At 34.7% G+C, this 26,962-nt stretch overlaps 1 protein-coding gene across 8 annotated transcripts in view; it reads right to left on the bottom strand.

Annotated features, from left to right (window-relative positions):
* The window catches only part of RIMS1 (regulating synaptic membrane exocytosis 1), a 717,070-nt gene that overhangs the window by 170,908 nt on the left and 519,200 nt on the right, over positions 1–26,962 (bottom strand). For all 8 annotated transcript variants that reach the window (XM_072642596.1, XM_072642598.1, XM_072642588.1 and 5 more), the window contains 2 exons: positions 9,398–9,475; positions 2,918–2,989 (listed from right to left, as the gene is read on the bottom strand). In XM_072642596.1, coding sequence (XP_072498697.1) covers positions 2,918–2,989; positions 9,398–9,475 — 150 coding nt within the window. The remainder of the gene's footprint in view (positions 1–2,917; positions 2,990–9,397; positions 9,476–26,962) is intronic.

The raw sequence follows: 26,962 nt of genomic DNA, 5'->3' as shown, positions 1-26,962 counted from the left end.
AAATAAATAAACAATTTGCGTCAATTCTAGACCACATCCAAAGTTGTTTGCTTCCATTTATTTTAAATTTTACTCTAAGTCAAGCCAATAAGCATCATCCCTATTCATTTATGGCTAATTCTACAGTTTTCTTACATGCTACTTAAGAATATCAGGAGGGATTGCTTTACTGAAGTAGTGAGTCAACAGGGAATTATATTGGAAAGTCTTCAATTTTCTCATATTTAATGAGAATTTGCTATAAAAATTAAAAAAGAAAACACTTGTTTTATTATTTCATTGATAGGCAGTACACTATAGTAGATACAAGGCTGGTCTTGGAGTAAGAAAGAAAGGAGTTACGATCCTACAATTGACCCATACTGACTATACCACCCCAGGCAAGTCATCTACACTCTCAGTTTCCCAGTCACTTCATTGAGACTAGAAGTTTTAGAGATGAAGGAGCTTTGCCATTGAGAGTCCTGTGTAATGATGAAATTACAGATCTGGACAAAACCAAATGATTAAAAATAACACACACATATATATATATATATATATATATATATATATATATATATATATATATATATATATATATATATATATATATATATATATATAGTGTGTGTGTGTGTGTGTGTGTGTGTGTATGTGTACGTATATATTTGATATAGAGTTAACTCATACTTTTGGATGAGGGGAAGAACACGTTGAAAATGTGAAAATTGGAAAAGACAGAAAAATGTTCAGAATTGTAGATTTTGGGGTTTAACTTTGGGAATAAGCTGGTGTTGCTCAGTCCCACTGACTTCAGGAAATCAGTAACTTCCAAAAATATGAAGTGATCAGTTACTTTTAAAATCTAAGGAACTTGATTGGTTTAGTTTACTTCTCTAAATTCTACAAATAACCAATGAGATATTGTTTATTCCATGGGATTAAAACATTGGAGTATGGTAATATTGGTAGCACGGTGGTATTGGATAAATGTAATGTAAAGAAGATAATGTACTCATTGTCGTCTGTGGCTTTCTCTTTATCAATAAGTTAAGTGTTATTGAAAAATCAAACATTGGTAAGGCAACCAGGGGATTGACTAATTTTACATAGTTGTTTAAGACTGTATCCATCTATGAATTGTATGGGCCTACTCCAGAGATCATAATTTCTTTACAATGAGATACTTTTACATTATTTTGCCATGAAAAAGAGTTGTCAATTGAGTGCTCCAAAATATCAAGTGTCACTTTTTCCCCCTCTGGATGAGAGCCCATACAAAAATGAGAGGTCAAGAGGTTCAGAACCTAAATGAAAAATATGGTAGGTCTTTTTGAAGTATCTATTCTTTACAGAATATATAATTTTAGCAAAAGAATTAATAATTTGGCTACCATATTTTACATTGTTAGACTATTTGTATTCATTCTGATCAGGTACATCATCAGTTTAACATTATCCAACTGGAAAAGTTGATGAAAGTAAGCATGTGTTATTTTCAAAGAAATAGGAAACTAAGGAAACTATAATCATAGTATATTCAGGTGAAGGTTACTGGAATTGGCTTAGTGTAGAGGCGGTACCAAAATTTAGCAAAATATCATTTTGTGATGTAAAGTATCTTAAATAATAGAATAGGCAGTATGTCACCTTTTATGAATTCTTTTAATATTTAATGATTTGGATAGAAGTAATTAAAATGTTTTTCATTTTACTCTTAGCACTACTATTTCATGTGTTATGGCATATTTAGGGGTACTAAATATAGAATTTCCATAAGAGAATGAAGTATTTTTTAACACACATAATTTTACATTTTAACTCACATTATATCTTTAATTCTGACATAATCGTCATGTCATAGTTGATGGGAAGTATGGTAGAGTGAACGGAGTACTAACTCTGGAGTCTAAGGCCCTAGGTTTGAATTTTTATCTCTGCTTAGAGAAATCACTGCTCTTGGCCTCATTTTCCTCCCAAAGAACATAAAAGTTGAATTATACGACTTCTATGGTTGTTTCATCCATTAACCAGATAATCAGCAAACATTTAGGAAGCTCTTACTATGTACCAGAGAGAATGTTAGGCATTGGAGATGCCAACTCCTATCTTCCTCTAAGTTCATGTTGCTGCTGGGGGAAAAAAAAAAAACAGGGGAAGAACATCCTACAAATCAAAAGATTCTACGATCCTCATGGAAACCAGAGAAAATATGGCACTTACTAAGTATAGACAATCAACATTAAAATTGCTGATATGCTAATACTTGGAAATATTGAATGCTAATTCATTTCGTAGTGAGACAGTAGTGCCATATAGTAGATAGCAAGTCAACCTTTGCCGAAAAGTCCCGGGTTTCAGTCCTGCTTCTGACATCTAGTTGTTGCGTGACCTTGGGCAAGTCACCTAATCTCTTAGTGCTCTTGACAATTTTATAAGACTATTATTTGTAGAGAAGCTGTTGACATGTATTGGTATATGAAGTTTTTTCACCCAGGAGTTTCCTTTACCAATGAAATCACAGGTGCAGGACCTCTTTTGAATTTGTAGGCTGAACTCAGAAACCTAAAACTGAGTTCAAATGCTTCAGGGTCCATGAGGTTATACGTACGGGTGAGAAGTAGGTGTAGCCTGCTTTAATGAGTAACAAAATGAACAACAGTTAGTGCAAGATTTAGAAATTTGGACCCTGGGGGTAAGGGACTATTTTTAAATTACCATACCATTATCTTCATGTAAGAAAATGTACTAGATAATAAGTGATTATCCCACAAATCACCTTTAATTTCACAAAATTTGTTTCATATTTGAACACTTCAAACAAGATCCAGTCCATAAGGAACACATTTGAATATATGTTAAAATATATAAGGTACATGTATGTATATGTTAAAATCAAAGATGGCTGTGAACAATAGCATAGGGCTAAGCCTACCTTTCTGTATCAGATGCATTGCTTTTTCTAGTCTGTTTTTGGTTGCTAGATCTTTCCGACTTTCGAGATTGCCTGTGAAATGAGATGTTAAAAAGTACAGAAAATGTGATAAATAAAGCCATAATCATATAACAAAATGATAAAAAGAAACTGACAGATGGAAAAGTGCTATATAGCTCTTCTCAGCAAATAGTTTTAGGAATCAATGTTTTCCAATTAAAAACCCATTTAGAAACTGGAAATAAGGAAGAGAAGAGCTGCCAAATGGGAACACCTGGTACTAGAAGCAGGAAAGGGGCTCATTTCCACCTCTTAGCTCCATGTGAAAATAGTTGAAGGTGAATGGCTGAATAGCCATTTTTTTTTCCATTGACAAGCAGAAAATGAGGTGAGAAAAAGCGATGCTAGGAGAGATGATAGTGATAGTGATATGAGAGTTAATACATCATTTAAAAGTAGTGAGAATAGAACCGAATCTACATTGTAAGCCAACAGCTTTTTTAGAAAGATCCATGACAAAGAAAGAAGAGTGCTACAGTCAAATATGCTCCATTAGAGTGAAATAACTGCATTCTCAAATCTAATAACACTGTTGCTTCCTCCTTTGTCCTATATACCCCCTATGTTGCTTATTCAATCATTTCTGAAGGTTTTTCTTTTAATTCAAATAGAACAAAATCTTTGAACTATCCATAACTTAAAGATTTTGTTTCTCAAAAGTTTATACGTCACATCTCGGACCTCTAAATTCATTTTCTTATAGAAACAGTAGGTTAGATTAGGCTGTAGATGGGGACACATCCTGTCTACAAAAGACTACTTAGCCCTTGATCCAACTGAGATACTATACATACATACATATACATATATACACATTTTCAAATGAAATGTAATTAAAAATAATAAATATTAATAATCAATAAGTATTAATAATTAAATGAAAAAACACCTGAAGATTCGTTTAGTTTTTGTTGTTTGTTTGCTTGTTTAATATTGTGACTATTAGTATTTAAGTTTCTGTTGCCCTCTTTTCTAGCACCCTGGTCAGCATTTGTTTCCCCCAGCCTCAGTTGTAGGATATCCTGCTCTACCAATTATGCTCTCCTGCTATTTGTCACCATACTACAAGCTGTCTGCTACTATGCTTCCTCCACACCATAGGGAATTCTGTCCTTGTATTCATCCCTTTTCTATTGGCCAATAGTAGGGAGCCATGGAGAACTGAGGCACCAGAGCACTTGGTACATGAAACTGGTGACCATTTGTATTTTAAAGTGTCAATTTCGGAGAGGCATTAGCTGCTCTGGCAGTGTCAGGCTAATGCCTTGCTGATAATGCATTATTATTGGGGGAGCTGGGGAAGAGAACAGTCCCATCCTACCTTATGCCTAGCTGCATAACAGAATTTATTCAAAATAGTATCAACTCATATTTTTATAGTGCATTAGGGCTTATGAAGTCCTTCATTTGATCCTTTACAAAAACCCTGTTAAACTGATGATATTTTTATGCCCATTTTAAGGATAAAGAAACTAAGATTCAGAGAGGTTAAATAATGTGCCTGGTGCCCAATCTGGGACATTTAACCCAGGTCATCCTGATTCCGAGTCTAGCACTCTGTTCACTATGCCATCTTTTTCCTCCTAGATTCTCACCCAGAAAGCCCCAGGGAAGTGGCGACCTAGTGTTTAGAATTAGCAGAGGGATGAAGACTCCTGGCTGCCTAGTAACAATTCTCAACAATCCATTAAAGTGACAAATTAACCCTTTTCACTGCTGAATTAAGAAAGAGCCTTATACTGTTCTTTTTCATTAGTTTCCTTCCAGTTAGTTACATAGCGAAATAGTTAAGGGTAACTTATTCATGTATAAAGGTTCTTAAGTCAAGTCTTAGATTCTTGGGAACTATCTATACCAACTTGTATGTGTTCTAAAAATGGAAATGAAACTTTAAACTTTCCTGTTCTGATGACTTAAAGAGCTTAAAGCAGAAGCCATTATTAAAATTCTTTCCATCTTCTCCATGCAACTCTCATAGAGACTCCAAATAATGAGTGCCTAACTTAATTTTGATAATTCTCTGCACAGTGTTATAGTGCTTAACTTAATTTTGGTGAGTGCTCAAATTTGAGTTTTTATTTTGATGAGTGCCTAACTTAATTTAGACAATTCTCAGCACGATGAATAAGAAAATAACAAATTCCCTAAAGAAGAAAATTTCCATCAATCTGCAATCCATGCTTTTAATAGCATCTGTTATTGTAATGACCAGATATATAGGATGACTTCATTACAAAGATTTAGCCTAAATATACCATATCCATGTGGTATCTATTATGATTAATAATGATAATAAATCATGAAATTGATTATACTGGAACTACCTGGAATCTAAAGAGATTATCCTATTTTGAGCTTTAACTTGGTAGGTGCAGGTCTAACAATATATAAGAAACAAAGCTCTTTCTAACTTTATAAATGTTCGATTGGGTAGACAAATCATAGTTAAATAAGAATTTAAATTGGTATAATTTTTGTCATTAGTTAAAATATGTAATAGACAAGTCAAAATGAGGTATCACATGAAAGTTATTCCTATTGGAAATAGTTTCAAAGTTACATCTCTGTGCTTTATAAACTGTTATCATTATCATACATGGTGGTATACTGGAGTCAGCTAAAACCAGGTCATGAGAGCTGATTGGTAAACTTTCAGTCTGAACACAGATCTTGGAAATCAGCAAACACCACAATTCAGTGCTTGATTTTTTGTTTTTGTCTAAATAAAAAAATGGAGAAAATGTCAATAACGCAGTTTAATTGTAAATCTGTGGGGCTACCCCTACCCCCTCCAGCCCTCCACTGAGATCTGGTTATTAAACATTTAGCGACCCATTTCCAATTACAGACAATATATAAAATTTGTATGAGGTACCCTGAGAGGGAACTAGCTTTGATATCTACAAGAAAAGGCTCAAGCTCTGCGTTAGACACATTATAACTTAAGTGGTCCTGGATAAATCACTTGCTCTCTTAGACAATTCCCTAAGATCTGAAACTGTAAAACAGCTGCTGATTTCCCCAAGATAGAGAGAATTTCTTTACTGGAACTTGGTATCAATGAACTCCTAGGCCTTGGACCGAAGGAAAAAAAGGAATTAAATTTAGCAAAGTCATTCTTGCTGAAAGTATTGCCTGTCTTCAAGAGGGGGGATTATAAAAGAGTTTCAGGACATGATCCTGACTACAGAATTAATATTTCTCTCAAAGTGGAAAATTTCATAAATTTCCTCCATAAGCCTCTCTTCATATGTGGCATTTGAAGAAAGTGTCATAAATCTAAGTAAAGTGAAGATGGGGTGCCAAGATACCATTCAGTAGATACTTAATAGCTGTGTGACCCTGGGCAAGTCACTTAACCCTGTTGCCCTCAGTTTCCTTTTCTGTAAAATGAGTTGAAGAAGGAAATGGTGAATCACTCCAGTATCTTTGCCAAGAAACCCCAAATTGGGTTACGAAGGGTTGGACACGACTGAGAAAAAAGGACTCAACAATAGATGAGTACACTGATGAGGATAGGATGAGTGTTTCTGACTCCAAGTCTGGCATGCTATTCAGTGTGCCACTTAGCTGTGTTATTTTATTAAACCATGGACACATTTTTACCCATACAGTCTAGGTAGTTCATAACATTTTGGACATTAGAAGGATATTATATCTACTTGAAGGTAGGTTATTTTCTAATCTTCTCATTTCATAAAGGCATGGCTATTATGTGCCAAATATCACACAGAATTTTGTGTTCTATAATCTAGATCACCAGGCTCCTAGTTCAGTATTCTCTTTACATACATTGTGCCACACTGTGATTCTAGATGAGATTATGATTATCTAATAGTCATCTAGAAATAATATTGAAAGAGAAATATGATAACTCTCTCAGAATTTTAAACTTGTCTTATGTTATTTCCCCTAAGTGGAGTTATTCTTTGCTGTACTGTATTCATTCTTAGATGGAGAGGCAGTGTACTACAACAGAAAGATTGCTGGCTCTGTCAGTCTGAGGATTTGGGTTTAAATCCTGCCCTATCATGTCTATAGTTGTTGTCCAGTTGTTTCAGTCCTGTCTGAATCTTCATGACACCATTGGGGATTTTCTTGGCAATGACACTGGAGTACTGTGTCCTTTCCTTTTCCAGTTCATTTTACAGATGAGGAAACTGAGACAAATAGCGTTAAGTGACCTGCCTAGGGTCACACAACTAGTAAGCACCTGAGGGAGGCTAGATTTGTGCTAGGGAAGGTAAGCTTTCTTGACTCTGGGACTGACACTCTAGCCACTGCCCCAGCTCCTTCGTATACATTTAGTAAGTATGCCCTTCATAATTGTATAAATTATTCTCAATTTTTAATTCAATATCACTTTGTAGAATTAGGAAAGTAGGCACAAGGGTAGGTAATTACTGACATTTTACATTTTTAGGGGGAGGAGATAAAATAAAGTTAATGATTTTTTCCCATGTTCCCCCTTTCAGAGGTGTAGAGAATGATTCCTTCAACACCTTCAAAATGTTGTTACTGTCTGACCTGACTTTCTCGATATGTTTACTAGGTCCAGGTCAATTGCTCTTCCCATTTCTGCTTCCTCTAATGCTATTTCTACTTCATGAAACACTGCAAGAACTGTGCTGTTAGATTTCAAATGCTGCTAGTCAAATATTGATGATAAAAAAAAGTTAGCTATGTACATCGTTACAGATTTTTTCTGTATGTGATCTGCTTTTCCTATATGTGATCTATATGTCCCATTCCCAACCCTCTATGTTCTCAAGACTAGATGACTAATTTGCGTTCCTTGTTGAGCTTTCCTTGGAAGAATTTTTTCCTAATCCATTGCCTAAAGACTCTCCTTTGACAAAGTTGAAAAATGGAAAAAGGTCTAGGTCTTTCCTATGAATGATCAGGTTATCCAGATACCCATTTGTAGAATTATCATGCTGGAATGAATGTACAATTCAGGCTTCCAAAATGAGATCTGTTATAATTTTAAAAAGAAGTTTGATCTGTCTATACATGTTACAGATATTAGTCATTTCAGTCATGTTCAAATCTTTGTGAACCTATTTGGGGTTTTCTTGACAAAGACACTGGAGAGGTTTGCCATTTCCTTTTCCAGTTCATATTATAGATGAGGAAATAGGCAAACAGGGTTAAGTGACTTGTCCAGGGTCACACAGCTAGTAAATGTCTGAAGTGGATTTGAACTCCAGATCTGGTGTTTTATCCATTGTGCTACCTAGCTACATATAATATATGTATATCATGAAATACATATACCATGTGAATATGTAACACACATACATATATACATATATAGGTATATGTACACATGTTCATCCATCATACATATATGTGTATATATACACACCTATATAACTCATATATATCTATATATGTTATACCTATATATACATAAGAAAAAACAAATGGATGAAGAATTCCTGTTATAAAAATTATGACAGATGTTGGATGGACCAAATACAAGGTAAAAAAAAATTAAATGATGACCCTGAGCATGATGGGATCCCTCTTGTGGAGGATTTAGAGGACAATGAGAAGATTTATACAGGTTGAGAAAGCATAGATGGAATTCAATCTGAACCCTTGGGGAGAATATCTACTTTAAAAAGATAACACATTCCTTTAAGTGAAACTTATTAATTATATTAAATGTCTATTTGGCAGGCATATTATGTTTGGCTATAGAAACGTATCTAAAATAACACAGAGAGCACTGGATTAGGTGTCGGGAAACTTTAGTGCTAGTTATAACTCTTTCACTGTGAGTTTGTATAACCTTGGTAATGTTACCTCTCTTAGCCTCAATATCCTCAACTGTATAGAGGGAAAAAGAACTGCCCTTCCTAGTCCGGATGTTGTTATGAAGATCAAAAGAAATAATGTAGGTGAAATCAGTTTGAAAAGTTTAAAGACTTTAAAATGTAAGAAATAATTAAAAGGAAGGAGTCTTAATGACCATTAAGCACATGACTTCCTAATCAAACCTAAATTTACCTACAAAGACATAAATGCTATCTGGTTACCCTTCAAGTTTCATTTTCTCTTATTAATATTTGTAATTCACTTGGTTTAAATGAGAAATAAACTTAATTTGATCTTACTTGCAAACTGTGACTTTATATTTATTAATCAATAATTGGTTATTACATGAAGATATTTATTACTATTACATGAAGATATTTTACAAACTAATGATAATTTGCAAATTATACAACTCTATTAAGGAATCATCATATTTGATCTGTGCAGTAAAATAACAGCTGAACACATTCAAACACTAAGATTAGGAAAGTATGCTAAAATTATAGACATTTCTAGAAATTCTTGTAAAATGGAAACCAAATTCTATTATAAAATAATCATTTTTAATTGAAACTGAAATCTGATAAATTAAGATACCTCTGTGTTGTTGCTGGTTTAGTACTTTGGTGGCTTATACTGCCTTGTTTGGGAATGCAAGACTCCAACATCCGGATCCTTCATGATTTGGGGAACATGGAATTGAATTTGGACATAATGGATAGAAACAGAAAGATGGTCACATGCTATGAAGATGGTGACATGCAAGCAAAAGCTACAAAACCATATGCATATACATTTAGCCATCAAATACACAAGTAGTATTTCTGATGCCCTTATAGAGATGCTTTTCTTTAGTGCACATAAAGGATATTTTTTGAAAAGCAGTGGCATCTGCAGACAAAAAATGATGAAAAGCATGAGAAATTATTAAATGGTATACATAGAAAGTGATTACATTGCATCATAACTGTGACTTATTATAATTTTCCTTCATAACACTGAATGTATCTCTTCAAAAACCACCAGTTTCTCCCCTGGGGGAGAAACAGTTGATTTAAGGTGTTTTGATGAGATGGAAAGAGCCTATTGTTTTCACCGATGAAAGTGAATTTAGCCATATCAAGTCATTGAAAACAACTTGTTCCTTGGCCCTCTCTGTCATTTAAGCACTTGTGTTTGACACCTAATTGGAGGGTGGACATAACTAATTAACATATAAAACAAATTTCACCAGAATGGAACCTGGTAAGGAGAATTTTTGCTATGAAAATTCACTGATAAATTTTAGGCACCAAGTGAATAATATAAAATGAACCAGATTGCTTTGATATTAACTTCTCATATCTATCTGTTTCCATCAGGCTCTTAGAGTCTAGGGACTTTCGTCATATAACTGGCTCTACCCACAAAAATATTTTGCTCCTAAAATCACTTTTTGTTGCCACGGAGTAGATGAATGACCCAAATCTTTGTGACCAGAATATTTAAGTCAATGGCTCCATGAGGAGAAAAACAATCAAAAACAAAAAGCAAAAAAACAACAAAGAAGTTTAAAAGAGATCTGCAAATATGTTAGGAAAAAATGAAGGAATGTTTTGTCCTGAATAGTTTAAACTTAACAGTTTGAAACATTTAAAGTATTAATAAATAGGTCATCCAACATTTATTAAGTACTTGGGTATGTGTAAGACACCATAGAAAGCCCTAAAATGAATACAGTTCAAAAATAAAACTTAATACACCCAAATTATCTATATTTTCACTTGAGGATGTTCTTATACTTAAGTCTACTAACTACACATCATCTTGGTTTAGGGACAATCACAAAATAGAAAAAACTAATTAATGGCTCATTTCCCCAAAGTATATGATACTTACGTTAATTCCTATGGTTCTACTCATATTTTTAAAAATTTCATTTTAAGCATGGCAAGTAGGTCTACATTTTGTTCAGAGACAGAAACACAACTGGAGTACACGTAAACTGCAGCAGCTTTAAGGAATTTAAAAAAAGCTATTTGCACAGCAAATCTTTGTTCTGAGAACATCAGGTTCTCAACTGTGTATTAAAAATAACATTCATGCCAAATGGACGTTGTCACTGAAACAGTAAAGTTAAAAGGCAAGGTTCCTCTTGCAAATTCATGTCCTTGCCCTCCCTTCCCACGTCCCCTCCCCAACAGTAGAGCTGCCAAATACCCAGGATATACTTCATGGTCAGATATGCCTACCTTATTTGTATCTGTGCTTAACAAATTTCTAAAGCATTACACATTTATTTTTAAAAGATAATATAATAGATTATTTAAGCTGGCTAAGAAAAAGACAACTCTTAAAATAGCATTTTTTTCAAAAAATGGATTCAAAACTACTGAATAATTAAAAAGCATAAACTAAAGTTTCACATAGTTTAGGCACAGTATGAATTTTGATAGCAAAACATTTTTAAACTGTTATTATCAGTTTATCTTTCTTCTATGTACTGCATCAATTACTGAAGATACACTTTAATGTGTGTGAAAAATGAAAATTATATCCCAAACAACCAAAATATGATAAGCACTTATTGTGTAGGAGATACAGAGCAGGCCTCAGTGTCAGGAAGGTATGAGTTCAATCCCTGTCAGTCACAAATACTTACTCTGTGGGCAAGTGACTTTAACCTCTCAGTGCTCTCAGGTAACTTGTAAAAGCAAGTTTTATCTGATTCAGTCAACTAATATTTTAATACCTAACACATAGGCATCACTAAAGTTTGGACTGCTCTTTACAAATATTATCTCATTTTATCCTTAAAATAACCCTGAAAGGTACATACTACTATTATTTCCATTTAATACCTGAGGAAATTGAGGCTAACAAGTTAAGCGACTTGCTCAGGGTTATACAGTAAGTGTCTGAGGAAAGATTTGAAGACAGGTCTTTTTGATTTCAAGTCCAATGCTCTACCCACTGCACCATCTAGTTGCCATCAAGTAAAAGGGGATTTGAAAAGAGATTCCTAGTATGTATCTGTTCTTTGCAAACTGCTCAGTGCTTAAATGTATTTGTGATCTCATCAGTTGGGAACTTCTCATTGATGATGCCAGTCACATGCTGTGCAATTTTTGTCCACGTCCTGTCATATATATACTTCTGGGGCTCCATCTAAAATGCTGGATGCCTTCCTGGCTTTCTCCTGGTATTGCCAGGTGTATTGTAACGTTAATTAGATCTTCCTCCCCATTAATAGGCCTCAGGTACCTTTTGTTAATTTCTAGTGAGGCACTGGTTTTAAAGGATTGGGATGCCCTCTGTCTCTGAAAAGGGTATAAATACTCTGAGGTGAGGTTTTACTTTGAAGCTTACTCATTGGAAGCACTTGGACAGACAAGACTCTGGGCAGCCACTAAGGAACCCCTCCATACCACTGGCTTTGAAAACCTTGATATATGTGCTTCTCTCTTTGTAACTATGCATAAATATGGTCAGACAGTTGGACCTGTCTGTTGATCTGTGATGTATGTATTGCTTATGGTCAGACAGTTGGAAACCCTGTCTATTGATCTTTGTTTCTCTGTCTGTATTTCTCTGAAATTCAGGGTGCTGACTTTTCCCCCTGAACTAAGTGAATGATATATGTGCTTTATTAAAGGATATTGCTGACCTCTCAAAAGTTGCTTTCCTTTTAGAAAAGTAGATCTAAGAACCTGTACAGCAGGCCCTTCTGTGTACATCAGAATCCTTGCTGTTACAGGTATTCTGACTGTCCACCTGTCATTCCTTGTTCCTGCTACATGACTAGCCCTTCCTGTCTTTCCATCATACAGTTCACTAAGGACATCTCCTTTTCCTATTATTCTTTGGAATTTTTGGTAATATGTTGGAATTGTAATTCTTTGAAAGTGGTGGTATTCTATCTTAACTGCCACATAGCAATACTAGGAAAATATTAGTATTGAAAAGATAGGCTTTTGTTTCATAGGAAATTTGGGGTTATTAAATTTGCTTTGCAATTTCCTGATGGCAATTTAGCTCATTTTCTTTCTTTTCACCTCTAGTCCTATTGACTGTCCCTTAATACTCTCTGTTCCACACATACATACTGGTGGGGCATGCTGAAATCTGGGCAATGGACATTCTCTATCCATTCATCTTTTCTGTATGGATGGGCATGCCAAAGACCTTTGAGTTTTATAGATCTCTCCCAGGAAGTTTTAGAACATATTGGGACTTAACACAATCTGAACAATGTCACCTGTGAAGAATGACATATAGAAGCCTTCACCATCCAGAAGGAATCCTTCTTTGACCTGGACTCTAGGCTAAATTCCCTCCAGAATAGCTTTGGCAAGCATACATTTCCCTGTTTTGTGCCTCATCTATATTTAATAGCAGAAGGTATTGAACAGGATTATTTAAGATACATCTTTCAAGAAATATGGAATGATTTTAATACAAAAATACATTATTTTAAAATACTCTATAAAATAGTATTTTCTTTTACTGAAGCATTTTAAAATAATCAACCAATGATAACCACAATGTTTTCTATGATTCCTAACATTGTCTAGTCAGTTGTAATGTAGTAAAGATATGGTCCATTGCTACATATTACTTTGTAAACAGTTGGTTGTTTTCCCAATCAGGATACCATTGATTTTTGTACAGATGACCCATAAAATTTTTGTGTATATGAGCGAGTAAACATACGTAGTATGCTGATACTATACACTATACTATACAACATACTCTGATGTTTTCTTGGTCACTTGTTAAATCATTGATATGAGTTTTTTCAATACCTTTGGTCCATTGCTTATTGATCCCTCAATACCCAAACAATCATGTCACATTTAGCAAGTATCTTCTTGATCCACTTGATCCAATCCGGCTGCCCCTTATCCTTTCTTTTTTCTCCTTACGGTCATTTCTACTCCTATCAGCAAAGCCAGAATTCTGATGTAAGAGTCTAACTGTGGGTTTGACCATCCTTGATTGAATGAAGAGTTTGGTGTATTGATTTTTGCATAGCTTTCCAATTCACTTCCATCTGTCATTTTTTCTAATTCTCACTTAACTGGAAATCTCGTCAAATCTTTTTTAAACTTGTCTTATAATCTACTGATTCTCTGGGCTTTGTGAGAAACTATTTATAATGACCATGCTTCTTTGTTAGATATTGCAAATGAGTTTATATTGTAAAGGTGACAGACAGCCTTTGCCAACCGCCTCTTTATTTGACAAGTAAGTCAAATGTTTCCTTTATAAAATGCTTTCCAGGTTCTCTTGATCTTTCTGTGGTGGCAATTAATTTACATTACTTAAACTTTTGGATAAAATTATAGTAACTGTTGCCAATTTTATTCTTTTGTCCACTTCCAATTTTCATTACTTGTTTAATATTTGCAGAATATCTTAGCCAAATTCAGAGAAATGTATTACCAGAATATTGACTGTGGCCACTGGGTCCAAATGGGCAACCATATGACTTTAGGCAAGTCACTTAACCTTTTGAAGTTATCTCCCCAAAGTTAAAATGATGGCTTTAGATTAAATGATATACTTCTAAGGTCCTTTCTACCTCAAAATCTATTTCACTTCATTCTTTGAGGAGCTATCATAACCTTGAGTCACTTAACTCTTTCTGGGATAATGATTTTGGTTTTGTCTTTTTGTTCTGGCTGTAGCCAGCAAACGGTCTGCAAAGGATATAGTCTGCTAGTACAAATGCCTCGGAAGGTACTTTCTGCTCACATCACCTTTTATAGAAATCCTTTCCTGGCCCCCTCATCCAATAGTGCCCTCCCTCACTAACTCCCTTTTATTCAGCTATCTATATTTATTCTCTTTATAATACACATATATATTTCTTATTTCATATACATACATGAAATATATGTGTATGCATATATATGTGCGTGTGTGTGTGTGTGTGTGTGTGTATCCTTTATTGCCTCCCATGTCGGAATGTAAAATATTTTCAAATAGGGATCATTTTAGTAAATCCATTTTCCCTACATGAAAGCCTAGTATAGTGCTTGTTTTATGTACACACTTAGTAGAAAGGGGAAGGGAATAAGCATTTATATAGTTCTCACTGTATTTGAGGTACTGTGCTATGTGAATTTTAGAAATATTATCTCATCTGATCCTCAAAACAAGCCTGGGAGGCAGGTGCTACTCTGCTTCCCATTTTACATTCAAGGAAACTGAGGTTAAATGACTTGTCCAGGGCCACTCAATTAGTGAATGTCTGAGACTGGATTTGAACTCAGGCCTTCTTAACTGCAGGTTCAGAACTCTATTCACTACACCACCTAAAGTTTGTGAATTGATTGATTAATAATGGAAATAACCATATAGATTAAGGTGGTTTTTGAAGCATTTGCTTGAGAAAACATTTTCAAAGGAAAGAAAAGGTTGAATATTTCTTAAGCATTTGAAGACAACTTAACCTAGCGGCTCAAAGTATCTAAAACTTTAAGTTTCTTCACAGAATGAACAATGATAAAACTAATTTTGTGTATATACTATTTGGATTAATTATATTAGAAATAGGCATGTGGGCATAACTGAGTGGTTTTTTTTTTTTTAGATATTCTTTGTTGCTCTTTCTCCATTTTAGAAACCAAAAAAAAGGCATATCATCCCCCCTTCCTCTCTTATATACACCTCAACTTTTCTGATTAAACTTTCCAAGGAAAGTTTACTGATAGCTGAAATCTCTAAATCTCTAAAATCACACAAATCAAACATGAAATGATGAAGTAAAATTCCTGGCAGGAAATATATAATCCTCAGTGTCCTGAAATCAAATTCATTAAAAGTTTTCAATAAGATCTGACTTTTCATTTACACTTTAAGAATTGACTAAATTTTTGCCAACACGAAAAAGAAAAAAAAGGTCTAACATTATGTAAGATAAATTATCATCAATATTTTACTCAATGCATATTAAAAATAGTACAACAGGTTCAAAAATGGATTGGAAGAAGGATAACAAAACTAAGATAGGAAGCAATGGAAGATGTTGTGACCTGTGGGCATCAGCAGATAAAATGAATGGCATTATTTGTTCAAACCAAGCTTGCCAGCAAAATTGACCCTGTATAAAATTTGACTTAAAAAATGAAAATATGAAACATGTCACTCCCAACTATTGCGTGGTATGTGCCACTGAGACTCTTTCTTTTGTGTAGCAGAGCTCATCAGCAATAATTCTGAGAAATGAGATGATTAAGACTGATTCACTACTGAAGAATAAAAAAAATGGATTCTGCAGCAGAAATTAAGGTATTATAAAGCACCTGAGGACACGTATGGATGATTCTTAAGATTGTTTTAAGACTGAAATTAATATTAATATATTTTGCATCAAAATAAAAAAAAACATGGTTCATTTGACATCATGGTATTCTGAATTGTGTCACTGAATGCCCACCTCAGTTACATGAGCATTCTGAGGTGCTATATAATAATAGGATGCAGTCAGAGATGGAATCACAAGAATTTTTTCTGAGCTACTGGCAGTAAGCATGTAATGAACTTATTTCCAATATTCAATTTGGTGGTATACAAATTTTGTAGGTGACTTTTCCATTAGGAGGAGTTGACTAGTACCTGTCATCCTCAGGAGATGCATGCTGGATTTGAATCCTGGGACTAGTAGGTCTTCGCCTATCTAGAGAGGGGGAACATCTACCCCTGTTTGTCCAATGAACAAGATAGGAAAAAAAACAGGACATTTAGTATTTCCTAAAAGTAAAAGATATATGGAATATTGGGACTGAAAAAGTATCATCAAAAGGCAAAATGTTTTTTCTTAGCTTCATAATTATATATTTTAAAAAGTATATATTCTAAGATGGATACAATATTTTGAATAAATTAATCATTACATTATACAATAAGAATAATTAAAATCTGCAACTTATTTCAACATTTTTAAATGTAAATGCTCCAAAAGTTTTACTTGGGAAAAACTTGACATAATTTTTAAGGAATTTTATTCCTGGTTGCTTTTCTTTAGCTTATATTAGTCTCAAAAGAAATTTAGTATATAGATCAAAATTCTATAATACAATAATTCAAAGAAAAACAATAGTTTTATGAATTTCCTTCAACTCTCTTGAAAAGGCAGAATAAGGCTTTTTTCTGAAATATACTGGAGTCCCACATACTTAGAAGAACCAACTTACTATCAAAGACGTATTTAAACATGAATAATATGGAGCTCAACACAATGTACCAGTTCTTTACATTTCTATTCTGTAGAACATTTTCATTTTCTAAAAATAATAGATTGCGTTTTAATACACATACTCTGTGTAACTGAGTGGATTAGGTGAAGTGTTAGTAGAAAAATCCCTCGTCTGAGAATCAGGAAATCTGATTCTAGTCCTGATTTGTCCAGTAACTAACTCTGTCACTTTGGTCTTAAGTTGCTTCACTTTAAAAATGAGGGTCTATGTAACTTTGAAGAGCCAAAGATTTTATATATATATACATACAGACATACACACCTCCACAACAGATTAGGACAGCCTTCAAAGTGAGGAATATGAAATGCCCTCCTTTTTGGAGGGCTGATTTCCTATTCCCTCCTTCTTGAATATTAGTGTAAGGAAGAATACAGGAAAGAACATTGGCTCTGGTGTCAAATGCCCTAGGTTCAGATCCCAGTTGGATCATTTGCTATCCTATAGCTTCAGAAATGTCAATTAACTTATCTGGACATCAGTTTTCTTATCTGTAAAACGAGAAGGCTGGACTAGATACTCACTAAGGTCAATTACATCTATAAATCTGACTTTATGGCAATGAAAAATGGTCATTAGGGAGCAAGACTGAGAGTTTTGAACTACTTAGGAATAGGAGAAACTATCAAGGACTCACTTTCCTACGTATAATTACTTGTTTTGGGCAGGCAGCTCTGATAGTCACTTACAGACCTGAGTCACTTACACCCTACTGACTTCTTACCTCAAATAAGTATAAATCTTTTTGAACATAATGAGGGAGAGTTTTTGTTTATTAATCTGGGGAATGTGTCAGTGAAGGAAAATGGAGACCTTGGTGCTTTGCCCACCTAACTCTGTCAGTCTGGTTACTCATGTGACCTTGCTGAAGTCAAATAAACTCTTTGGTACTTAATTTTCTCAATCGTAAAACAAAAGGGTTTGGACTAGAGGATGCTGAGAGAATTCAAGCTTCAAGAGGGCAAGAATGATTCATTTTTGTCATTCTCCCCTCAGTGCTTACTTCAATGCCTACTACAGTGCACATAGTAGGCATTCAGTGAATACTTATTGGATTGGAATGGAAAGTTACAGGAAGAGACAATAGAGAAGGATGTACCATTCAACTTAATATATGCTAATAGCATTTAAATTCTTCACTAGTTATGCACTGTAAACTCATAACCTTCAAAAATCTAATATATATTACATACGCATGATAATTTAATGCTTGCTAGACACTGTGTAAAGAAAGTCAAGCTTATCAAAGGTTTGCCTTCTCTGCTGGCTTCTACATGCATGTAAAGAGTAGGAATGAAACATCTTTGTCAGAACTTTACACATCTGTTGCACTTTATGATGTTTCTCTCATTAAAAAGGTATCTCCAATGTTGCCGAAGCTGAAATATGGTCTAAAATAACAATTTTAGCTTATATGGAAATGTTATCAACATTATTTTTATTATATCAACAAGATCATTTTAACTTGATGTCACCATGGATAAATTTGCTTCTTGAGGCAAAATTCCAGCCCATGTATTGTTCAAAGAAAGAAAAAAAGTAAAACATCATAGTTATGGACCATGGAGAGCTAGGAAAAGAATTTGAACATTTAAGAAATGTGTTGGGATGCATGCTGTTCAAACATACATTTTCTAATACAAGGATTAAATAAAGCATAATAAATGTTGCTGTGCACTCAAAGTCCTTCGATATGCTGATATACATTCAATTAGGCAGCAATTTGCTTCATTTTTTTATATATTGAATACCCTGAGAAAATGCTAAATCTTAATCAATTTTGTACATAAAAAGATGCTATCTATTTCAATATGAAAATGTCAAAAGATTATAACAATGAGAAGTACTTTTTATTGAATATGCATATTTTACTTAGCAAGACTAAAACTATCATATCTAAGCATTAAGATTTGCTTTTTTTAAAAAAATCTTCTTTTAAAATTTTCATTCTTTCCCACTTAGTTTACATATAAGGAAAAAACACTAAACTATTGTGACATGGTGATTTCAGTCAGTTCCTTTGTTTTTCCATCCTTTTCCTTTCCTTTCTGCCTCTCACTTTTCTTCTCACCTGTCTCTTCCCCTCACCTTAAGCAACTTTCTCTGCCTCCCTTCCCTCCCTCCCCCCCTCTCTCTTTCTCTGTCTCTCTGTCTCTCTCTGTCTCTGTCTCTCTGTCTCTGTCTCTTTCTCTGTCTCTCTCTCTCTCTCTCTCTCTCTCTCCCTCTCCCTCTCCCTCTCCCTCTCCCTCTTCTCTCTCTCTCTCTCTCTCTCTCTCTCTCTCTCTCTCTCTCTCTCTCTCTCTCTCTCCCTCCTTCTTTCTTTTTCTCTTCTTGTCCCTTAGCTCTCTTGTCCTCATTCCTGTCCCTGGTTTTAGTATTGGATCTCTGGAAATGGTGTTGGTTTTGCCATCTAGTGGTAAGAGAGAAGTATTAAGAAAACAAAGCAATTCCAATTATATGTGCAAAAGAGATTATTATTTTTTAAACAAATATATGACCATTTCTAGGAAATACTAACAGTAAAGTTAAAATACATCATTGTTTGGTGCATAATCTATTTCCTTCCAAAAGATGTCAAATCAATTATGGGAAAGAACGAGAGTTAAAATTAGGTACCAAATTCAGTGTTACAAATATCAGCCAAAGAAAATATGTATATTGGACAGTGAAAAGGTTTTTTTGTGAGTTTGATCACACACACACACACACACATATATATGTGTGTGTGTGTGTGTGTATACAGTTTCATGCCTGAACTAGATGTGTACAGCTATTCACTACCATTTAGTTCCATTTCCATTCATGTCTCCTTCAGCTTTCTCTTTTCTCTTCTCTTTCTTCTCTCCCCTATATTTTTCTCCCTTTCTCCTTCCCTCAGCAAATGTCACCCAATAACACTCAGAGTAATTTCTCGTCTCCAGTGTTGGCCCTGAGGACAAATAAGTTACTGACCTGTGATTTAGATGAAATCAAGGGCCCACAGAGTAGGGACAATGTCCAGCCTTATTTATGACTGCGGGATATGAATCTAGGACAAATGCTACATGTGACTGAATAAATTCTACCCCTGGGACATTTGCATAAAATTCAAGATTAAACACTAACAATGAGACATGAGGACATAGTTGTGTATTCAGTGAAGAAACCTTAAGTGACAAACAGTTTCAGAATCCCTGGAATTATATTCCACATGTGGGTTTGTGGTGAGGGTGCTGATGGACCTTTAATAATTATCTCAACACTCTAAGAGCGTTGGATCATTGAATTAGGGTTAGACTTTGAAGTCCAACATCATTCATTTTATAGGGTAAAAGAACTGAAGCCAAAGAGATAGAAGCATTTGTTTAGGGCCACAGAGCTAGTGTCTGAATTTAGCTTTTAACCCAGGTCTTCTGAATTCTAGGACAAGAACTTTGTTCGCTGTGCCATTTTACACTTTGATATGAGTTGGTGTCAGAATGGGATGATGCGTAAAAGCAAATATACTTTGTACAAAAGGAGAAGTCAACCTTACTGCTGTCATCTATTTGTTTTATTTCTTTTCAAATGCATTTTCATGAGTAAAGACAAAAGCACTAATGTTCTTAAAATGTGAAGGAAGATGTCAAATTATTAGCGGAAGCTTTTGTTCAAATTGTCCTTCAGTTTCTTGTGCATTAACAAATATTTTGTTCTGTACGTAAGTTTCTGATTAGGGTTAATATTTCTGGCCAAATTAAATATTGGAAGTTAGAAGGGAGAAATTCTGGAGAATATCAACAATGCATAAGTGATTTGGGCTAGGAAGGAATGGTAGATGAGGCAACTCCCTCTACCAAAGCATATTGCAGCTACAGTGCACTCTAAAGGTGGAATGACTTGCCCAGGGTCACACAGCAAGCGTCTGAGACTAGATTTGAACTCAAGTTTTTCTGATGCCAGTCTAGCCTAGTCTAGTGCTCTCTGCACTGAACCCCCTTGCTGTCCCAATTTGTCTTCAAGATGTTTTAATATATTTTGAAGCCATTTGAAGCAAGTTTTTATCTTTATTTCATGTGGTCCTAGAAAAAGTTACTTAGGACTCATTTGCCTCCTTTATAAAACAAGGGAGTTAAACTGGATGATCTCTAATGTTCTTTCCAGATACAATTTCTGGCATACCTTAGGAAGAAATGTGGAAATACAACTAATTGTTTCAGAACTTTACATGGCACCATGAATCATTTTGTTAACAGAAACAAAAAAACAGTAATGAATTCTATTATAAAACGTTCAGATAAGCCCAGGAAGAGACCCTAATTGGTTTCATCATCTTTATCTTATGTCATGTCAACAGTCAAAATTCTGACTCTGCTTGTCTTAGAACAGTGTTTCGTAGAGAAGCCTACAGAGTAGTGAAAATTATAAGATATATGTTAGTTTCTGGGCAGCTAGTTGGCATAGTGGATAAATTGCTGGGTCTGCAGTAAGGAAGACCTATATTCAAATCTGATCTCAGGCACTTATTAGTTGTGTGACCCTGGGAAAATCACTTAACCCAGTTTGCCTCAGTTTCCTCACCTGTAAAATAAGCTGTTGAAGGAAATGGAAAACCACTTCAGTGTCTTTTCTATTCATGTCTGATTCTCCATGCTCTCATTTGGAGTTTTCTTGCCAAAGATAGCAAATTGGTTTGTCATTTCTGTCTCCAGCTCATTTTATAGATGAGGAAACTGAGGCAAACTGGGTGAAGTGATGTGCCCAGGATGATACATCTAGTTAAATGTTTGAGGCTGGATTTGAGTTCAATCTTCCAGCCTCCAGGACCAGTCTTCTATCCCCTGTACCACCTAGCTGCCTGTAATATAGATATGTGTGTATATAAATATTCATATATATATTATTGCTATTTTATATATACATATATGCTGTAGGAAAGTTGATGAACTGCATTAGTAGAAGGAATTTCTTCACCAGAATATTTCTACACTCAATAAATCACAGGTTCAGACCAATACATCACTTTTATATTATTTCACTATGCACATGGATTATCATATATTTATATGCTTATACACATTTCCAGATCATCATCTTAAAATATATATTCTCAAAGAGTAGAACAATTTCCCATCTGATTTTGTGGAGGAAGTTTCCTCATTAGATGTTTCTTTACACTGATAATACCATAAAACTAGATGAATACAAATGAGTTATATCGGTCTATTTCTGTGATATCATCAGGTTGGCAAAACTCCAGGTGAAGAAATTCCTTCTACTGATGAAAATCAATAGCTGTCCCGAAACTTAGTTTTAGAATACAGAAGCATTGACAAGTTAACTGTCTTCTCTAAGGTCACCTACCCAGTGTGTATCAGAGATGAGAACTGAGCCCCGGACATCCTGAGTCTAGCCCTGTAATCCATCACTGCAGGAAAACCTGGCTTCACTTTCCAACTCTGACATGTACTGCTTGGGCAGTCACTTAACGCTTCATGACTTTGGGCAACCCTCCACGTAAGACCGTATCTTACATCTAAGCTGTTGACCTGCTTCAGCAAGAGGAGTTTTCACAAGGAGTACCTTACATTGACAAAATCATAGTTTCAAACTAAATATACAAACATAGATGCATACATACATACATACATGCGTGTGTGTTTTGCAAAGTGTATAGGGTGCCATGTCTGAAGTGAGGAAGATTCATTTTCATGAAGTCATATCTGGCCTGAGACTCTTACTAGCTTTGTGATACTGAGCTAGTCACATAAACCTGTATGCCTCAGTTTCCTTATCTGGAAAGTGACCTGGAGAAGGAAATGTAAATCACTCTAGTATCTTTGCCAAGAAAATCTCAAATGTGGTCACAGAGTGTTGGACATGACTGAAATGGCTCAACAACAACACATGTAAACATATAAAAAGTATGTATACATGAGGGTTATATCATAAAAATTGTTGTTGAATGAAGTCTGCTTATTATTCTGAGATTAATTACAATGCTGAAAGCAGTTATTATGAGTTAGTTTGACAGATATGGGACAAACAGTTGCTGAGTCTTCAATGTAATAAGATATTATAAACTGGGGCAACATAGAGGATGGTATATTTTTATTGGACAAACTGAATTTATTTCATTATACCTAAAATAAGAGAGAGAGAGAAAGAGAGAGAGAGAGAGAGAGAGAGAGAGGATGGAGGATGGAAGGAGAGATTTCAAAATTGTATCCACTAAACTGAAAGCTGGAAATGATGGTTTTATATTTGTTTTTGAAGAATACATCTAGTTGAACAAAGGAAAAGATCGAAGGCAGAGAATAAGGGAAGCCAATCAATCAATTGACTAGCATAACTTAGATGGCCTGATCAATTGCAGAGTGTTAGTCAAGTACAGTGTGAATATCCACTTAGCTTAACAATAGAAGCATCCACCAAGAAGCTATATACATCATCTTTTTAGGAAAGCTCATAAAATAGAGTTTACTAAAGTTTACATTTCTAGGGTTGTGAGTTAACCTGAATATATGGTTTTTTTTTCACTCATGTACCTCCTTGACAGCCTTGAGAAAGTGTGTGTCTACTATACTCAACAAATAAAGGTATCTGTGGTGTGACCCAGGTTTATACGTGAATTGTGATATATTTATGAATATTTATATTGTGAGGGTCTGTAATATTATTATTATTTATCTCATTGGTAAGTAAGCAATTATGTTCAAGATCTAAAAGTGTCATTATTGAGAGTAACTGTGTTATCTAGAAATACACTGGTGGTAGCTCAAATACTGGAGTGTTAAGAACTTCATTTCCTCTTCAAAGAATTTACTCTAGTGCCTTGACATAATATAAGTATAACTACTTGGTTATAGTTCATCCCTAGATCTAGATTTATCAGTGAATCAGCCAGTCCAGAGAGAAAGTAGGCATGCACATACCCAAGTATGGAGGAACTACCAGTAGGGGTGGTCATCCATCTACATACCCATTATGTATATAAAGGGAATGTTTTGTAGGGCTTTTAAAAACAGTGAAGATCCAAATGTTTTTAAAATCAAAGCATTAAACAAACCTTTTCAGAATTAACTATCTCTTAGTGTCTTTAAAATCCATTATATTAAAAAATTCTGAACAATGGTATATATTGAAAGAAGAAAGCAAACCTAAGCTAAGTCAATTGCTCCCATCCTGAGAAAACAGACCAAATATGGTTCCCCTGTTTTCATATTAGAATTGCCATACTAATTAAATGTTTCTTTAACATGGCCTAGAGAGGCAGCGTGGTTTATGGAAAGTACCCTGAATGAGTAATCTAGAGGACCTGAGTTCAGATCCCAGACTGATGTCTTCCTGGCTATTTCACATTACACAATTCATTTAACCTTTTTGTGTCTTTAGTTTCCTCTCCTTTAAGCTGAGGGTATTGGTCTCAGAAGTGTCAAACATTCATGACTGTGGGCTGAACCAGCTTAAAACATAATTGGGAAATATTTAACATAACAAATTTAAAATACAATAAAATTTAGATAATTATACATTTTTAAAACTAAGTCAAAATGCAGCTCCACAAGGATCCTTAGTAGAAATTAGTGAATTCTTTGTCAATTTGAGTTTGACAATGCTGTTCTAGACAGCACCCAATCAAGGAGTTCTCTAGTTCTAAAGATCATGTGATTTCATGCAACAAAAAGGATCGGGTTAAATAATAAATGTTCTACTTGAGGGAAAGAGGGATTATTTTAACATTACTTATAATGATTACTTCATTGATTTTTCTGAGATTCCTTATAAGAGAAATTGCTTACCTAAGCTTATATTTGTTGTAATGACTAGGGTCCTATGGACATTTATACCCAAGAAAATCAGAAAGAACTATAGGCACTATGATTCCATGGAAAGAATGCAGAGATAAGTGTCAAGAAATCTGAGTTCTAGTTCTGTTTTTTACGTTAACTAGCTATGTGACTTGTTTTAAAACTGGTTTTTCAATCTATTGAATGAAGATAATGTAGCCTGCCCTACTTACTTCATATGATATCATATGGAGCTAACATGAGATAATAGATGTGAAAGAACTCTGAAAATTAATTCTTAATTGAATGCTTCCTTTAAGGACCTAGGAAAATTAAAGAAAAAAATATCCCTAAACTTCCAGAAGTCCATTTATTTCTAAAAGCAACCACTCTAAATTTAGCTAGAGTTCTTAAGTGTGTTCCAACAACTGTAGATAATAGTGAGCACCATTCAAATGCAATCATAATTTATATTTAGGATGATAAGTCTCAAGCTGGAAGGACTATCTTATTCAACTTACACATTTTACAGATGAGGAAATCAAAGTTCAGTGAAGTTGAGACTTGGCAAAGGTCACAAAGGTAATCAGTGTCACTCAGAGAATTTGAAACCGCATCCTCTGACTTTGAGAGTCAGCGTTCTTTCCACTGTACAATTATCTTCAGTATCTAAATGACTGGTTTTTCCTTATACCCAATTTGCTGTTTCATCTTATATAACCTAGATTTTGTGTCAAAATGGGTTTGTTTTCAATGCAAAAGTAGTAAGGACAACTGAGTATTGATATTTCATACAGGGACAAATAAATGTGGAGTGGATAGCGTGCCAGGACTGGAGTCAGGGAGACCTGAGTCCAAATTCAGCCTCAGACACTTACTACTTAAGTAACCCTGGACAAGTCACTTAACCCTATTTGCCTCAGTCTTCTTATCTGTAAAAGGAGCAGGGGGAGGAAATGGCAAACCACTTTAAAATTTTTGCCAGGAAAAAAAATGACTAAAGGATAAAATTTCATGCAGGTCTCAGAGTCAATCATCCATCTCAGTTCTCTTTGCCTAGAAATTGCTATTATTATTTATAGAAAACCAACAGAAATAAGATTTCATGTAGGTATTCTTAAAAACATCATTTCAAAGTTGATTTCAAACTAATGCAAATCCTTTGTTGTCCTGTATAGCAGGCCACACTAATCTATATCCTACTGCACTGGGTCATCAGTTCCACTCTTTCATTATATTCAGATTGAATACCTGTGATTTTTGGCTCCTGAATCCTCTTGTAAATAGCTTTTCCCTAAGACCCATTCCAGGCTGGTTTTCTCTTTCCCAAATTCATGCTCCAAATTCATGCTGTGTCTCCCCTTTCAGATCTCAGTTTTATTCTCAACCATCTCTTTACATCCTTGACTTTTTTTAAACATTATTTCTTTTGCTCATTTTGAGTGAAACCTAAATCTTCTCTGAGGATACTGAATTGTAACCCATTCTCCAAAGATCACTTGTTCCACCTCTATGGTTCAAAGAATCAGAAGATAATGCTAGCACAGCATATCTTTCTGTCCTCCTGTCATTTCCAGACTATTCTTTCACTTCTATCATTTTCATCTTTTTCCCTTCTGAATTTAATCTGCTTATATAACCCCATGACTCTTGGATATTATCATCTAGCTTTTATTTCAACATCTTATCTTTTTCTGACTTCAATATCTAGCTCACAGCTGTCTTGTTATTATCCTCTGACATCATAGACTAGGACTTTAATATTCCTATGACACAAATCTATAAAGTTCCTTTTCTATAACACTTTGTTTATACACTGATGAGGCTACTCCTTATCTTTTTGAATTGTACCACTCCATCCACCCCAGCCAAGATCCTCAAGTATGAAATCATATTATCTGATCACAACTTTCAGTTTTTAATCTCTCCCATTCCATCACTAATACCAAACCTATATCTATAACATCCCCCAAATAATAATCCCCTAACTTTAAGTATCTCTAGTTTACCTCTGCATTTACCTTACTCTACTATCCTTGAATACACTATTTCAGTGGCCACTAGTCCAGAATTCAGGTTCCTGCAGTCTGTGATCTTCAGAAATGTCCTGTCTGCTAATCCATAAGCTTGCTTAACTTCCCACCTGTTTCTCATCTTCTAACATTCTTTCTCCC

Source organism: Notamacropus eugenii, chromosome 2 (assembly GCF_028372415.1).
Source record: "Notamacropus eugenii isolate mMacEug1 chromosome 2, mMacEug1.pri_v2, whole genome shotgun sequence".
NCBI classification, from domain to species: Eukaryota; Metazoa; Chordata; class Mammalia; order Diprotodontia; family Macropodidae; genus Notamacropus; species Notamacropus eugenii.
Note: the sequence above shows the minus strand (reverse complement) of the source record. Positions and strands in the feature narration are given on the sequence as shown.